General features: G+C 35.6%; 1 protein-coding gene and 1 pseudogene across 2 annotated transcripts; one reads left to right on the plus strand and one right to left on the minus strand.

Annotated features, from left to right (window-relative positions):
- The first annotated feature begins 5,808 nt into the window (after nucleotides 1-5,808).
- On the plus strand, nucleotides 5,809-11,113 carry LOC145598171 (uncharacterized). Its single transcript, XM_081654484.1, has 5 exons — nucleotides 5,809-6,147; nucleotides 6,931-6,992; nucleotides 7,088-9,325; nucleotides 9,447-9,537; nucleotides 9,806-11,113. The coding sequence occupies exons 1-5, from the start codon at nucleotides 6,063-6,065 to the stop codon at nucleotides 10,411-10,413; spliced, it is 3,084 nt and encodes a 1,027-aa protein (XP_081510610.1). The 5' UTR covers nucleotides 5,809-6,062; the 3' UTR covers nucleotides 10,414-11,113.
- A 3,928-nt stretch (nucleotides 11,114-15,041) lies between these two features.
- Nucleotides 15,042-16,957, minus strand: LOC145596558 (UBP1-associated protein 2C pseudogene; annotated as a pseudogene). Its single transcript, XR_014103257.1, has 2 exons — nucleotides 15,656-16,957; nucleotides 15,042-15,433 (listed from the first exon to the last, which is right to left on the minus strand). The product of XR_014103257.1 is annotated as a UBP1-associated protein 2C pseudogene (transcript).
- Nucleotides 16,958-17,067: the final 110 nt, after the last annotated feature.

Consider the following 17,067-nt stretch of genomic DNA (forward strand, 5'->3'; position numbering starts at 1 on the left):
CTTTGGGTTGCCCGAATATATACGAAGTACAGCATGAGTTAAAAAGGCCTACAACCATTAGCCCATTCTTTTCTTTTAATTTTAAGATAAAATTGACTTTATTTAATACTAGTAGTTGGTCTTAAATTGACCTTTTTTAAAAGAAAAATAGTTGGTCTTAAGGGTTAAAATTACTGTCCCGTAAAAAAAAAAGGGGTTAAAATTACTAGAATTATAATCGAAAGTTTTATCAAAAAAGAGTTGATGTGTAAGTGTAAGTTTAAACTCCCTTCGTTTTTAAATGCTTGCTCTATTTTTCCATACGCGGAGTTTTAGGAGAAATTAGATAAAGTAATAAAATATGGAGGTAGTGGAGTTAGTTGAAGAATAAAAAGTTGTAAAAAGCAAAAGTAGTGGGAAAATTGGAGGAGAGAGAATATGAAATTAATAAAATATGATTTAACTTGGGTCCACTAGGTGTAAGAAATGAATTAAATAGTGTAAAGTATTTTAAAATAAGGAAATGGAGCAAGAATTTAAAAACGGCTAAAACGGAAAAGTGAAGCAAGTATTTAAAAACGGAGGGCGTATAAGTTTTTTGGCCTGAATCATAAATTGTAATACACATCTCCCATGATCCCATCAAATATAATCAAATGTACAAATTGAAATAACGGATCTAGATGGATTCGAACCACCAACCTCCCAAACATAATTTGGGCGCTCTTTCCGTTTAGAGCTTCTAGATCATGATGCACTTCACATAATATGAAATTCTAATTTTCTAACCAAGGCCTGGGCAATTGGGCATCATGCTTTTTCTCATACCAAGATTATACCCTAACTCCAAAAAAAAAAAAAAAAAAAAAAAAAAAAAAAAAAAAAAAAATCATGTCACATTGCAACTCAGCTCAACACGCAAAATAATTGACAAGGTCTTACTTGCCTGTTGTTATTTGTGTCATGCCCTCATCCTCTCCTACCAGGAAGTGTAACACAAAGGAACTTCAAATTTAATAATTAATCGATTAATAAACAAAGAAAAAAAAAAGGGACAAACTTAAGCAAATTCTAATCTATTAATCATATTATTAAATTGAATAATAGATGGAGGTAAGACTGGGAAAACATATCTATGAAAAATTGTCACAATAAACAATCAATCAAGGAAATATTATTAATAGGTGCACATCTCATTCTGAGAACAGGTATTCAGCATTGAACATTGAAGTTGTGACATTGGCAAAACACATCAAGCATCAACGATCAATATCTATTCTTGATTGCTTTGGCGATACATATTTGATAGTGTCTAGGCGAACCAACCATGAAAATCTAACAAATAGCTAACAGTTAAACTTGTGCCGATGAGATCCTCGGAATCAGAACAGAACAGCACCTTGGCCACATATCGTAGAGTATCAACAGTCTGGCACAGAGAATGTCCAAAATCTGTAGAAGAACTTCTAATACAAAAGTGTACAAAAAAGAATGATATAATTTCTATTACACCACTGACTCCAAACACAATTCAACACTATTGTTCTCAGTTAACAGTAATGTAAAATGCAAACACAAGCAACAAAGAGCAGAATTAAAAAAGAATAAAAAATTGCTCGCTAGTAATAGATTGCTTAAATTAATTTGAGCATCAAGATGCCTGAACAGAATGCATAATAAATAAACTTAGAATTTACTTCAAAGGATTACGGTGGCATGAAGCTGTGAAACTAAATATTTACATGGTTAAGAGATTGCCAAATAACCCCAAACAATATGGTGTTCAAATATTATAATCTGTATGGGGCAACTACGTACACATATATGATGGTTGGTGCAGTGTCCACATATGAGGATTGGTGCAGCGTACACATAAACGAGGATCGGTGCAGCTGTATGTAGCTTATACAACCTATCTGTGCAGCTGGCAAGTAGTAATCCAATCTATTTTGCAATACCCTCTACAAATTGCTTGGAAGTTGCTTAATCAGAGTAGCTTATTCAAGAACATAATTACCTATTCTTTTGATAAGTATATATGCAATAAAACAGGGAACTGTATGAAGCTTTCCACATGATAATCATGGAAGTTAACTTAAAGTTCATGAAGAATGTTTTGTATGAGTAAGTCAATGAAGAAAAGTTCTACATGCTCAACATTCTGAATATAAGTTAAGTTCTAAATAAGCAGAATTTCTCAATACTCCGTAAAAGACAATTGAAGATTCCTAATTTAAAAAGATTCAAAAAACAGGGCTCTGTGCATGCAAAAAATTGGAAGACAACAATTGTAAGACAGCCTTGATGTCAAGGGACTAGTGAAGAATAATGACACAACCTTAACCTTCGCAGATAACATTGCAATCTAAATAGTACGAGTAATAAAAGAGGGAAATTGGATAGGATTTTTGATAAATATACCTTGGCAAAATTGGATCTTGGCCAAACATGTTGTCCAACGAAATCATTTGAAGTGGATTTGCTTGATGTTGGTGAAATAGCAGTGGAGCTTGATGATTCAAGCGCATAGGGGTGCAGGGAAAGGGAGACAAATAAAGAAAAACAGACACAACACACGCACACACGGTTGGGAGAGCCGGAAAAACCCCGTGCCATCTCCCAACAAAACCACAAAAAAAGATCTTTTATTAAGATGATGACCTGCCAAGCAAGCGCACCCGACATGGCAAAGGTCGACTAACAAGACCAGTTCACCAAAACAAGGAGAACACTCCATTCTCCCCAACAACACCGACCATACGAACTAATACTACTATACATCCACACAACATAAAACTCACCAATACCACATGTATTGAGAGTAATTTATCACAACTGTGAAGTACATATTATATGAACACACAGAAACTTGGGAGAGCCAAACCGCGACGCAGCCATCTTCCTATACAGCCCTATCAGCCTGCTGAACCGTGCAGAACATCTGACAATCAATCAAAAGTCCTGGTTCCAACAAGCGATATAGCAAAATTAAATCGATTGTATAATTTTCAAAATCAACACGCTCAAGCTAAACAAGTAAATTCTTCTAACCGAACAATCAAAGATGAATCATGTTTATAAGTTCGTCTAATCAAACCATCAAAGATATATCATGTTTATAAATTCGACTGGCCGAACAATCAAAGATGAATCAAGCTTCTTGAATCGCGTGAAATCAATTTCATACACTAACTTTAAATTTCAATTTCAAACCTATAAAGATTAAATTCAATATATCACATGGCAATAAAGACAGATATAATCAATAGAACGAAAATAATAACCAATTTCACAGTTTTCCAACAATAGAGACAGATTCATGCAGCAATCGAAATCTTGAAATAATGCCGATGTAATCACATAAATTCACATAGATATATTCAATCCAAACAGAAAAATTCACTTAAATTGACAGAAAAATTAGTAAATTTCATTTAAATTAAACGAAAGATATAATGTAAAAATCAAACTATTAAGCAATTTCTACATCACAAATTTAATGATCATGAAAATTCAGCGATCTTACTTTAATTTGATATGATTGAATAACAATAATCAAACAGATAAATCGATTCAAAGAAAGGCAGAGACAACCTATTCGAATCAAATTCAAATCTCCTACGACAAACGAATCATAAAATTCGACCAAAATCAAGCAAAATCGCCGATTAATTTCAAGAAATCATAATTTCTGCGTATAAATTATAATTGAATTGAATAAATAAGATCGGATGATAACTTAATACCTCGATAATCAATCAAATCTGCAAAAAGTGAAGAACTATCGCGAATCGACGTGAATCAAATAAATCATTGAACAAATAATCAATAATTTTGAAGAACGATTAATTGATTAATTCGAAGAACAAAATATTGTTCGGAGAAATCTGATCGAAGAGAAGACATGGATTAAGAGGAGAGAGAAAAAGAATCAGAAATCACGTAAAAGTATGAGATATATATATAGTGGATTAAGAAAAGTAATGGACGGTTGAGATTGCATGGGTAATATGATGATCGGACGTTTGTGCGTGAAGTTAGTTGTTTAGAAAGACTTGGTATTATAATTTATAAGTTTGGCGGAAAAAGGGATCTATTAATAGAGTGTATAGAGTTTGGCGGTTTAATTAGGCCACGTCATTAGGGCTCAAATAGTATTAGGTGGTAGGTAAACACAATTCCTATATTCCTTTTTTTTTTTTTCTATATTCTTAATTTATTTTAAAGGAATCTTTGACGGAAAATTTAATTAAGATCCGTCAAAGTAAATCTAATCTAATCTAATCTATATATATAAAGGGGAGTTTTTTCCCGAGTTTTTAGAGAGCCTCTTAGGATTTAATTTTCTTAGCGCACCACGAAGGATTATAAATTTTAGTTGTAACCAATCAAATAAGAGATTATTAATTTATTTTAGAATTAAATAATACAAATGTCATGTAAGCAAAATTGGCGAATAAAATTTTTAAGTTTAAACTAATTAAATATAAAATATTATCTTTTGATATTAGAAATTTTATCTAAATAGGTAACAAATTTTAGCAAATAAATAAAAAAAATGTTTTAAAAAAATTCAAATAAACTGTGCATCGCACGGGCTTCATCTAATAATGAATAAAAATTAACTACAAAGTATGAGTATTATAATTCGGGAAATTTGACATAAATAATCCAAATTCAACGAATTTAGGGAGAATTAAATAGAACCAATTAAAAAAGAAGTAATAATAATTATAAAAAATATAAATCGAGCCATCTTCATCATGCATTTAATATATTTTTTTTAAGTTGGGAATTTATCGACAATTCACGAGTAAATCGGTGTAATAAATATTTATTTATTGTCAATTCTTTTTATTTTTAGCTTCTTATTGCAACCCTCTGCATATATTTTTTTTCCTAATAATAATAATAAATACTAATATTTTTTTTTTTAAAAAAAAGGAGGGAAATTAAAGAGATTAGAAGGGAAAAAATAATAGTGATTTTTGCTTTAATAGTTATAGATTGTATAGAATATGTAGGTAATTTTGTCTTTTAAAATATGTTGTGAGAATAAAGCGAAGAACGGTATCCATGACAAATAAAGAAAAGAGAAGCTAAGTCATGTGAAAACAACTTCATAAGTGGTTTCCTTGTGAACTAGAGCAAAGAATAAAGGTGCAAGATGCTAAAATTACAACTCCATGTTTAAGAAATATGTACTGAAGCAAAAATGTATGGTGTTGGTAAAGTGTGTATAATAGAGGATGATTAAAAGACTTTTTATCACTAATTTCATTCACTAGTGTAGCTAAAAGGAGGAAATTATTGTTTGCTATTTTCTTTTCTCATCCAATTCAATAAAACATATCACAAAATTTAGATACCGTATTGAAATTTCACCATTATACACATCAAAATATTTAAGTATAATATACTTTAAAGCAAATAAATGTCAACTACTAATTTAATAACTCTTATTCTCTTGTTATTGCACCATTATTTAAAATTTCTAAATATGCATCAATTAAGTGATATAATAAACGAACATAAAGAACACATTAATATCATAACGGTGCTTTTGAAAAATCGTTACATGTTCTTGATTATAAGAGGTAGGAAAACATAATATAAATGCTTATTAACACCTACTATCATAAATCGATCCATAATTTCAACAACTAATCTGCCTGCCCGCCCGCTCGCCCGCCCACACCAAAATCAAAGAGAATGAAAGAGCACCACAACCTACTTAATCAATTGCTTATAGCAGAAGCCCACACAGAACCTGAGACATTGCTTGAATTGCAATGCAAGTCCAGCAAGGAAAGAGAAAGAAATCTCAGTAAAAGAATGATGTGAACGTCAATTTAATTACACGCCATTAAAAAGGCAATTCTCAATTGTGTGTTGTGTCTCATCTGACATAACCTTCCCACCTTACCCAACAATGAAAATACCATTTCAACCATATAATACACACACACTGCAACTCTCTGTACATAAAAGCCTAACTCTGAATACAGAAAACTCCTTTGTTCAATCTCAGACCAAAATATAGGAGGAACTTCTCATCACTAAACTCGGTTCACACGGATAGGATGGCAACAAAACCAGATTTCGCGCAGAAACTGCTGCATGACCTACGGCTTAGGAAGCAGCGTATGGCCACTGCTCAGAACTCAGGTAAATTTAGCTTTGTTCATGCAGTTGTTGCAACAACAGTGTACATCTTTAAGCTGCTGCATCTTATGCTGGCTTTGCAAATACTATCAGTTATTGTCCTAGTGCTATACGTACATCAGTACATCAGTGCATCTTATTCTGGCTTTGCGAAATGTGTGTCCTAAATTCCTAATGTGTATCAGTATCTGACATATCATATTGAATTAGAAGTCTAGAAACCTACCTTAATTATTTAATTCTCATGTTAATCTTTTGTATGTCACAACCATGTACAGCACAACCTTGGCAACTTTGTAATTAGCCAATTGTTATTCATTCTCTGATCAATCTTACAAGGAACTATAACCTGTCCGATTACAACTAATCACCTTTCAGCTCCTAACAATCTGTCAAGAGTAAGTTTATGAACCAGATATTAATGATTGTAGACAGTAAAGAAATAAGCAAATAATTAGTATGTTTCTCATTTAAAAGCAAAAGGCAACATCAAGGCATGTTTTAACAAAATTTAGGATATTCAGCATGCACTTACTATAGGTTATATAGCTATTGTCCACACCATTAAAAAGGATTTACATATGATATAACATGAAACATAACAATTAAGTCAGCCACTGATCCAATTTATGACTTAGGAGTGCTGTAAAACAGAAATAAATAAAAAATAAAAATCAGGCAGATAGTGCACTTGTTATTAGCAGCTAGACTTTCAGTTCTGACACTAGACAGGAGAACCTTTTGGTAAATTTTATGGCTGATGCTTTGTTGATTTGGAGTGAACAGATATGTACGGAAACTCGAGGCAAAACTTAAAAGGATCAAGGGGAACAAAGACACTCGAGACAGTAAGTGTTTCTGGTACACCTAAATACTTTGTATGCAGCTTTTAACAATTGTATATGAAGTACCAGTAGCAACCAAAACAATTTATTTACTGCAGGTTGGTCCGAAGATTGGAAGCAGGTACAGAAGTAGCACTAATAGCCAGAAATCTCGTGGAACTATACAAACTACTAATCAGATGGTCCCTTATGCTGGAGGCCAACACTCGGGACAAGTGGCCGACCTATCTATGGCACTATCTTATGCTTTCGACAACAGAGGGAAACTCAAAAGATTAGACATTGCAAGCACCGGTGCAATGATGAATTTGTTGCAGCAAATAGGAAGGAGATCAATGCAACAAAGTCTAGACATCCAATGGCAATCAGCAAACCAATTTCCAACCCTTACAAATCTCCACATTGATGAGATAGCAAAGGGAGCCCGAAAATTGAATCAAATACTTAGAGCCTGCTCTAGTGGCATCAACATAGATGAAGGCTCCATAGATATTGGGAAAGATCTATGGAAAGGAGCAATGGAGTTGGAACAATCTCTCAGAATGCTTGTGAGCTTGCAGGAAGCATCAGAAAACACGATGAGCCAAAAAAGGAAAAGCCGCCTCAAACTGCTTGATGAAAATGGAGATAGTGAGGATGACAGCACTGTCAGCTCAGAGAAACAAAAGCAGGTGGAGCGGCCAGTGTTCTCATTTGACAAGCCTACTAAGAACTCTAAAGCAAGTGTACAGACAGATTTGCAGAAAAAGGTTTTAGCTCTTCCTTACCCAGAGGATTCAAATTCTAATCCCGAGAGGAACAAGTCCATGACGCCAAAAGGCACTCATAGGCGTTCTTCTAGCTGTGGTCCAGAAATCCAAACATCACAGCTAACAAATTCCCCAAAACCGAAACACAATGCTGCTAGACTTCCTAGTGTTGTTGCAAAGTTAATGGGACTTGAGGATCTTCCACAGAACAAAGTTGCCACAGACAGTCCAATTTCCCACCAAGGATCGAGGGAACTGGTTTCGGTTCATACTGCTGAAAGAAGCTCCAAAAGTGCAGGCTTAAACACAGAGTACACAAAAAATGCCAAAGTCCAAGTTAACCAGAACAAAGTGCACAGCAACAAAATAACAATACTGACAACACATAAAATAGAGCTGCAAGAAGAAACGTACAAATCAACCAATAGTCATAAAATGACAACTGGTCCAGTGAAACCAACGTGGAATGAGGAAGAAGGAGAAGGAATCATAGACTACATAAAAGAGTCAAAAGCAGCTATCTTCAAGATAAACGAACTGCAAAGTAAAAGTATTCACTTTAACCAAGATGTTGAGAGCCAAAACGATATCAGAAAGGAGGTAAAAGTCAGAAGCATTAAACAAAGGCAACAAGAAGTCGCATATGCCACAGAAACATTCCAAAGAATGGTAGCGCCAGAAAATAGAAATTTGATCGTGGCAGGAACAATGCAGTCTTATACACCTGATAACTCAAATGCTCGTGAAACACCAAAGACAGCAGCAAGTAAACCCCTAATTCCTCAACAAAAGCAGAACCGAGATATCCACAACATGTCATATGAGCCTCAAGGAAAGAATCTGAAAGCAGACAGCAGAAGCCACCAGAGGGAAAGAAAAAAGGAAGGCAATGCAGAAAATTTGCAAAACTCGAGAACTATAGGAAGAGAATCAAAGCATATGCAGAAACAGCTTCCCATCAAGCAACCAAATGCTGGAAAGAAAAACACAGAAGATATCGGTTTGGCAGATTCAAAAGCAGCATTATTGAGCAGCAGGCAAAAAGAAAATCCAGTCAGAGATGGCAACTTTATGAGCTCAGAAGATAAAAGAAATATCTCATCGAGTTTGAGATCAGATGAAAATGGCTCCTCAACAGATGGGCTATCTGAATCACACATGACAGAAGTTTGTGCTAGACCAAATATCGATGCAAAGTGTACCCATGATTCACCGAAAAAGGTGGTAGGTGACATAAGACCACCCAAAATCAGGCCTAGGCCTGTGGTGAAGACAAAAGAAGATATCACAAAGACAGTCACAACTCCAAGGACAGCAGCTAGGGCATTAAGGCCTCAGAGACCAACATCGTACAGACTGAAGCAAAACAAGGTTGACAAGATCAATGTTTCAAGTACAGCAGCAGAGGCAAACGAAAGCATATCAAAATCAACAGAAAGCATACCAGGAAATCATGATACGAACAAGCCGCCTGTATATGGGGAATTTAAACAAAATGTAGATGTTGAACAGACAGGCACCAAAAATCATACAATCAGAGACAAACCTTCACAAAGCCTGAAGAGAGTTAATACTCCAGCTGACAAGGTAAGATCGGGCATGATAGAACTCACAATAACCAAACTAGCATACTCAAGTTCTAGACATATAATTTTAATGACACTCTTTTACTAATTAACTAACATGTTCTTTACCATCCATATTTCAGGATGAGAATACAGTAGCAACAGTTTTTGAAGATCAAAGAGAAAAACTGGTACCTGATGAAGCAGAAATCATGCACCAAATAACAGAAAAGGGTAAGCAATTATATGCCTAAAACTTAAGAGAATTTTTTAAAAAAGAGACTCCAATTCCCCAACAAATCTAATAAATTCCAATCCATGTTCAATCACCCTTTTAACCACAATTGCAAAAACAGCGATCAATGCTCTTGGTTAAAGAAAAAAATAATAAAGCTCATCAAATATCCTATAACTCAACTATTATCTTTTTACTATCTGATCAAGAAAACCAGATTTACTTACCAAAAAGAAATAGATACTAATTCTTTGCATTCTACTGCAGATGGCCAAAAGGATTGCAATAATAACTCCAGTAATCAACAGCAGAAGCAGCAGAAGCCTATAAAGATGGAAAAACAAGAGCCACTCACGGACGATGAGATGTTCTTGAAGCAGAAACTCATAAAGAGCCACCTAATTCTCAACACAGCAGAAGCTCTCTTCAAGCTTAACATTCCTATCAGCATTCTTAATTACGCAAGTGATCAAATTTGCGAAGAGAAAGATAGCAAGATCATACTAGACTGTGGATATGAATTGCTGAAGAGAAAAGGAAGGCAAGAAATATTCTTCTATGCTAGCACCAACATCTTTAGGACCGGCGCAAAGTTCAGGACGCTGGATGATTTGGTAAGGCAACTGCACAAAGATTTTGAGGCTCTGAGATATTACGGAAGAAATGGAAGGGAAGAATATGATGATTATGCAAACTGTATACTTAAACTCTTGGAAACTGATATTTACAACAGGCATTCTGAGTTGAACTGCATGTGGGACATTGGCTGGAATGAGTTGACATTTCCGTGTGCTAAAATGGATGAGGCTATAGGTATTATAGAGCAGCTAATGCTTGATGAACTCGTGAATGAGTTAGCAAATGACTGCTTATAGATTTGATTGTAAAGCATCTATGAGTCTATGACTCCATATGTATATAGAAAAGTATGCTGTTTTGTGGAAGTTATTCATAAGATTTTCCCTTCAGAAATATACAATCTGATATTAAGTTGTTGCTGAGATTAGGGAGGCTTTTCGTCCTTACATTTTAAATGTATCATATAACCTATCACTTTATATCAAAAATTTATCAGGAAAAGCAATTTCAATGATATAAAAGCCGTTTATAAACAATCACCAAATCAGCATATCCATTCAAGCAATTGGCGCCCTAAGGAGCTCAGTTACATAACTTGTACACTAATATTTACAATCATCCGCATATATTGAGTTCAACATTTCTTACCCAAATACGACTCTTACAATCTTACTGGCCTCAAGACCTGCGGAAGCTGAGTTGGTAATTCTCATATAGCCATCAATTCACTTGTAAGAAAGGCGAAATCGAAGGAGTTGGCAACCTGGCAGGTGGTGGTGAGGATTTCAGGGTGAGGGTAGCCATTGTTAATGACAGGATTGCACAAAGTCTGTTGTAAGAGATTAGTTTAAGGAGGTCATGAACATAGAACTGTTTCTTTTTGAAGAAAACCCATCGCGGGAATTATATTACTAAATCATTAGAAGCAACATCAACAATAAGTAGGGATTACATTATTCCACACTCTCCAACCCATATCCCAAGGTTGAAAATGAGCCAAAGGTACTCTATTAGACTATTACCACTACGCTTGACAAAAGACCACTTAACACTACTAAAACTAGAACACATATCTATAATATTATCCACTACGCTTAACATAAAGACCACTTAATCTATAGAACTGTTTCCCATTACTGTAAGAATTTGTAAGGGTGTTAGTTGTAAGGAAAAACGATAAAGTTTGGTTGATTGTCAAATTTTCCCGCTCTTTTACAATTGGGTCGAAATTAGGAAGGCCTTGACTTTTTTTTTTCTAGTTTCTTGATTTTTCCTATTTATTGCATACCCCATTGTCTCAGAGACTCAGACCCTTCAATTGCATGTTTTTAAGCAAAAATTTCTACAGCCACGTTAACTATATGACGATATATATATTCATACAATATTATGGCCAAAGTTTCTCTACTATGTACTAAAATAAAACAACATATTCTTCCAGCAAGATGATCGTCACAAACTTTTAATCTACGCGAATAATGATCTCATTTAGATATGCACCACAATGTGCTCATATATATCTTGATTTCCTGATCAGTGATCGCTGAGCAATTTGAAAAAAGCAAATTCTGCTATTTAAACTAGGATGCCCACATTACTAGTAGAAAATCTAGATGTCGGCCGGCTGGAGCACAATAAAGTCCAGCAGCCCCAAGCGTGGAACCTGTTCTCAGTCTGGCAATATGATCCAATTGACATTGCAATAGATAATAATACAAAAGTGCTACTTTGTATTATAGAACAACAGTGTAAAATATACAGAGTACGGAGTAAAAGTTAGGGTTAACAAACTAGCAAAAATGTTGATACAAAGAGTAAAATGAACAGGGAAAAAAAAAAGGTATCGAATGGGGTATACTCTCCAAGTCTTTTCTTGAGCACCTATTAGGGGAAGTTAGATCAAAGCTGCACATTGACAAAAAAAGAGACAAACAAAGTACTGGACACTCACTCCTAGTATTTGAGCACCAGCACGTTAGTTGGGTTTTGAAACCAGATTTCAACCAAACAGTTACACAGCTTAAGACAAAGCTACTAAGCATATAATATAATGCACTATAAATTTGTACAGAAAACTATGTGTATTAATGCACTCTCATATATTATTAGGTTCTTGGAGCAATCTAAAGGCAGAAGCTAATAAACAATGATGACAATTCAAATCTTTACGGGCTAGTGCATGAGAAAAGAGAGAACCATTCATAGATAATCACAACTAACAAGGCATAAATTTTTTTCTTCATTTACTCATCACAAGTTAATGTGTCATGCCTCCTAAACTTAGATTTCCTCAATTGAGCAGGTCTTATAGCTTTTATTAGCACCCTAGTATACTTAAAAGAGACAATACTAAGGTACAGACTTTGAACACCTTGCAGGCATTCTTTTCCCCCACCCCAAAACCATCAGAGACATACCATACCATTAAGCAAGTTCCTAGAGACTCCTGCTAATGTTATAGAAGTCATATACTGTAAGCAATTTCATTTTCGCAATGTTTAGTTGTTGTTGCATCTTATGAGCAATTGGATATAAAACCAAGATAAGGTCACAAAAACAAACAATATCACAGGAATATCCAGCAGGTAAGCAACCCTACAATTCACTGTGTATCCAAACCTATGAAGAATTACCAAATTCTTACAAAAAATAAGCTACAAGGAATCCCTCAAAGAAAAAAGCTAACCACAAAAGGAGAATCATACAAACAAAACCGCAACCTTCTGGGAAATCATATTAGAAGCTAAATTACTGCTTTGCTATGTGCTCAAAATTTGAGTTCAAATGTATATGCTGCACCCTCTCAAAAAATATTATCCTGCATTTCAAATTCACTGCTTCTGTTGTTCAAGTAATAACAAATACAATGTTGTAGGCCGAATTAAACCACACAATACATATAAGGCAATAAACACCCTCTTCCATTTCTGTTTCACCATCTTGATAGAAACCAAAACAAATATACCAGTCACCAAGGAAACAATGTTCTTTATGCACAGACAAGGCATAACATACACTATTGAAATCACCAATAAATAGAATAGAAGATTCACATTTCAACAGTAACCAATAAACAACTCCACGTCTGCCTCGCAGATTACCAATATACGCACTTACCAACTCACATCTATCTTATATGCAATTGTGATTACAAAGGATCTTTATTTATTCAATGCCTTTAAAATAGTTGCACAGTAAAAGTATTTGCAGCCAAAAACTAGAAAAATCAAATGTTTTTTTTTTCAAATATTAGTGCTGACACCTAAGTCACATGTATATAGTTGTAAAGAGCATTCAGTAATATTTAAAAAGATTTCCTCAAAAAAAAAATGAAAAGAAACCTAAAACGTTTAAAAAGGAAGAAGTTAGTGGAAAACAACCTCGTAAAATACACGCTTACAAAATGATACCTTGAAAAAAATACCCTATATAAAAAAATGTTGTAATAATCTACTATCTAAAAAGCATTGAAAGTTGTAAAAAGGTACATTTACAAGATTCGACTATTTTCCGTTGTTGACTTTTATTTTTGCCTATATTTTCTTCCTTTTACCCAAAATTACCATATTCCTCATATTTCTTCCTCTCACTTCTCAAAACCCTCATGCCTCATGTTATTCTCATCCCTCTGACTTTTTTTTTTTTTTGCTTATAATTTCTTCCTTTTACCCAAAATTACCATATTCCTCAGATTTCTTCCTCTCACTTCTCAAACCCTCATGCCTCATGTTATTATCATCCCTCCATTAACTTGTTTTTTTGCCTATATTTTCTTCTTTTTACCCTCCATTTTACCCAAAATTACCATATTCCTCATATTTCTTCCTCTCACTTCTCAAAACCCTCATGCCACATGTTATTCTCATCCCTTTGACTTTATTATGCCTATATTTTCTTCCTTTTACCCAAAATTACCATATTCCTCAGATTTCTTCCTCTCACTTCTCAAAACCCTCATGCCTCAAGTATTGTCATCCCTCCATTAACTACCCAATAAGTCCAAATTTCTCTCCCTTGTTTTTGAAGAAGACCAGACCATTAGGAGTTTATATAATACTTCACCACCCGAAATGGAAAGTGGGTTTTGCTTCAAACTAATTGGTTTGCAGACCCTTGAAAGATATTACTCATTTGTTATAGATGAGTTATAGGAATTACAGCTTCTGGTATCTGCCATAGACGAGGCTTCAAAAGATTTTGCTTTTTAGCATGTATTTAGCTGAGAAGAGCTAAGGGATTGTTTTGGAGGTATTGAGGAGAAGAATTTGCCATTATATGAAAGAGGGAGAGTAAAAATAGAGGGTGACAACTTAGCACCTCTACAGTGATAGCAAAAACAAATCAACTCCCGAATTTGGAAATTTTACTGCTTTGGTGTATTTGAGATTGTTGAGAATGTCTTTGAGACCATGAACGGAGAGAAAAAGGAAGGGTAAAAAGAGACAAGAAAAAGATTAATGCCTAAAATAGTCAAACTCACAAAATCCGCCAAAAGGTACCTTTATACAACACTTTATGCTTGATTAGGTAGTTTATCACATCATTTATTATATAAGGTAGTTCTTACAAAAACCGGTTCTATACGGTAGTTTTCCAAATAGTTTCATTATAAAAAAAACATGCAGATATATGTAAAAAGAAGATTATGATATATTCTTAAAAAGAGCGGGAAACAAAAATATAATCTAGAACTGACGGCAAAATGCCAACATCCCAAACCCCTTCATCCCCTCCCCTTTAAGAAACATGGGTATTAAAATCATGGAAACCCATGAGGAAAGAAAAAACCTTTGCACAAAGAATCATCAACTATCAACAAAGATTGTCATTCTCTAAGAGGGTATATCATACATAAAATAAAACATAAAATATAAGACAGCTAGTTGACAATTGACAAGAAAAGAAAGTATGGACACAAATAGTATAAACCAAGTAGCAGGATCAATATTACTGTAATCACTACCAAACCTAACTAGAATATGAAGTAAAAGATTACATATTGAAGATAGTAGCATATGACTCTGCTTAAGATAACCAATAGATAATACAAAGCACATATGGCAAGCCAAATCCATATAGACCTACATTCTATAAAACCTTGAAAAAATAATGAGTGCCTTCTAAAGAACTGAAATAAAAGGAGTAACAGTCTATCTTGCAGAACATAGCCACAAATAACTACCACTTTTGCAGCTAAAAATCTACACATGTAGCAGCAAGACATGGGCAGCAGTCCATTCAAGCAAACGACACATTCATTTGTCAGCAATCACCAAAACCATTAAAGCAATTTGCGCCCAAGGAGCTCTCAAACACCTGAACCAAACATCACATTGCCAACTTAATTCAACAATCAAGAATAATCAACCACATATACATATATATAAGTATTAATTGGATGAAGAATAAGCTAATAACCAATCTGAAAACACCTAGCATTTAACTAAGCATATTATCTCATGTAAGCAGATAACACAAATAAGCACAAGTAATCAACCTAGCATGAATTCTATCAGTTAATGATAAAGTATATACTACCTCAATAATAAGAGGGTGGCATTCTCTGATACATCCCACCAGGAGGGGGGCCTTGAGGAGGACCCTGTGAAGGAGGGTGGTTCTGGCTCATATACCCACCGCCACCAGACGAAGGAGGCCCGTAACCACCGCTACCCTCTTGATAAGGGGGTGGCACTCCCATAGAGCTCGGTGGTGGTGGCATCCGATATGACGGATACTCTCCAGAACCCGGATACTGTGATTGCAACCCATACGGCCCTCCAACAGAAGAATTATAACCACCGCCGCCGCCACCAGGACCATGAGCTGCCCCCATCCCCATTCCGGGGCCTGAATTAGGACCGAGCCCGTAATTCCCATACCCTCCCATCGGACCACCAACCGGTGGATTCATCGAACCCGGCATCCTATCACCACCACCTATCTCCCCAGGCATAACAGGATTCGGCCCACCTAACTTCCCTTTCTTTCCATCTTCAGCCAATTTACACATAACTTGGTGCCCATCAATCATCTTCATCGGCTCCATCAACGACATCCTCGCACCTTCCTCGGTCTTATACACGAAAAAGGCGAACCCCCTTGCTTTCCCACCTTGTTTATCAAACCCTAAAGGACCCTCTTCAATCTCCCCAAACGCAGCAAAGTAATCAAGCAACCTCTCCGCAGAAATCTCATACGGCACATTCCCCACATAAATCTTCCTCGTAGCTTGGTCCTCGCTATTCGGCCCTCGGCCCGCAGAAGCCAAATGGGTAACCGTCATACGCCCATCAATCTTCTTGTTCGGCTGCCGCAAAGCCAAAAGCGCACCATCAACATGCTTAAACGTCACAAAACCATACCCTTTCGACTTCCCAGTAGTCTTATCAGAGATCACAACAGCTTCATCGAGTTCACCATAAGATGTAAACAACGATTTGAGAGATTCAGTGGTTGTACTCGGACCAAGACCTCGAACAAAGAGCTTCCGCCGAGAAACGTCGGAATCCGCGAGCGCGCGCGCAGCAAAGAGGACATCAGGGTGGCGAACGACGGCGTCTTGAAGGAGAGAACGAAGTTGGTCGGGTGTAAAAGGTTCGATGAGTTTGCGAGCATCTTCGGGAATTAGGGTTTGGGTTTGAGAAGGTGGTTGTAGATCTGGGGTTGCGTCGGAAACGAAGGAATTGCCATTTTCGTCGGCTTTGCGTTTCTTTGTAGCATCCATTGAAGAAGATGAAGGAATAAAAAACCCTAACAATGGCGGAGGAGAGAGAAAATTGGGGGTTTTAGGAAGAAACGATTGAAGAAATTGGGGAGACGATACAAGTATAAATAATGGTGGAATTTCAGTAGACCTTTTGTTTGGCTAACCTAGGTTACCTAGCCCAATATCATTATTTTGGTAAGTTTTATCAAGATTTGTATTTTGGTAAGTTTAATCATGATTT

This window comes from Chenopodium album, chromosome 20 (assembly GCF_948465745.1).
Source record: "Chenopodium album chromosome 20, dcCheAlbu1.1, whole genome shotgun sequence".
Classification (NCBI taxonomy): Eukaryota; Viridiplantae; Streptophyta; class Magnoliopsida; order Caryophyllales; family Amaranthaceae; genus Chenopodium; species Chenopodium album.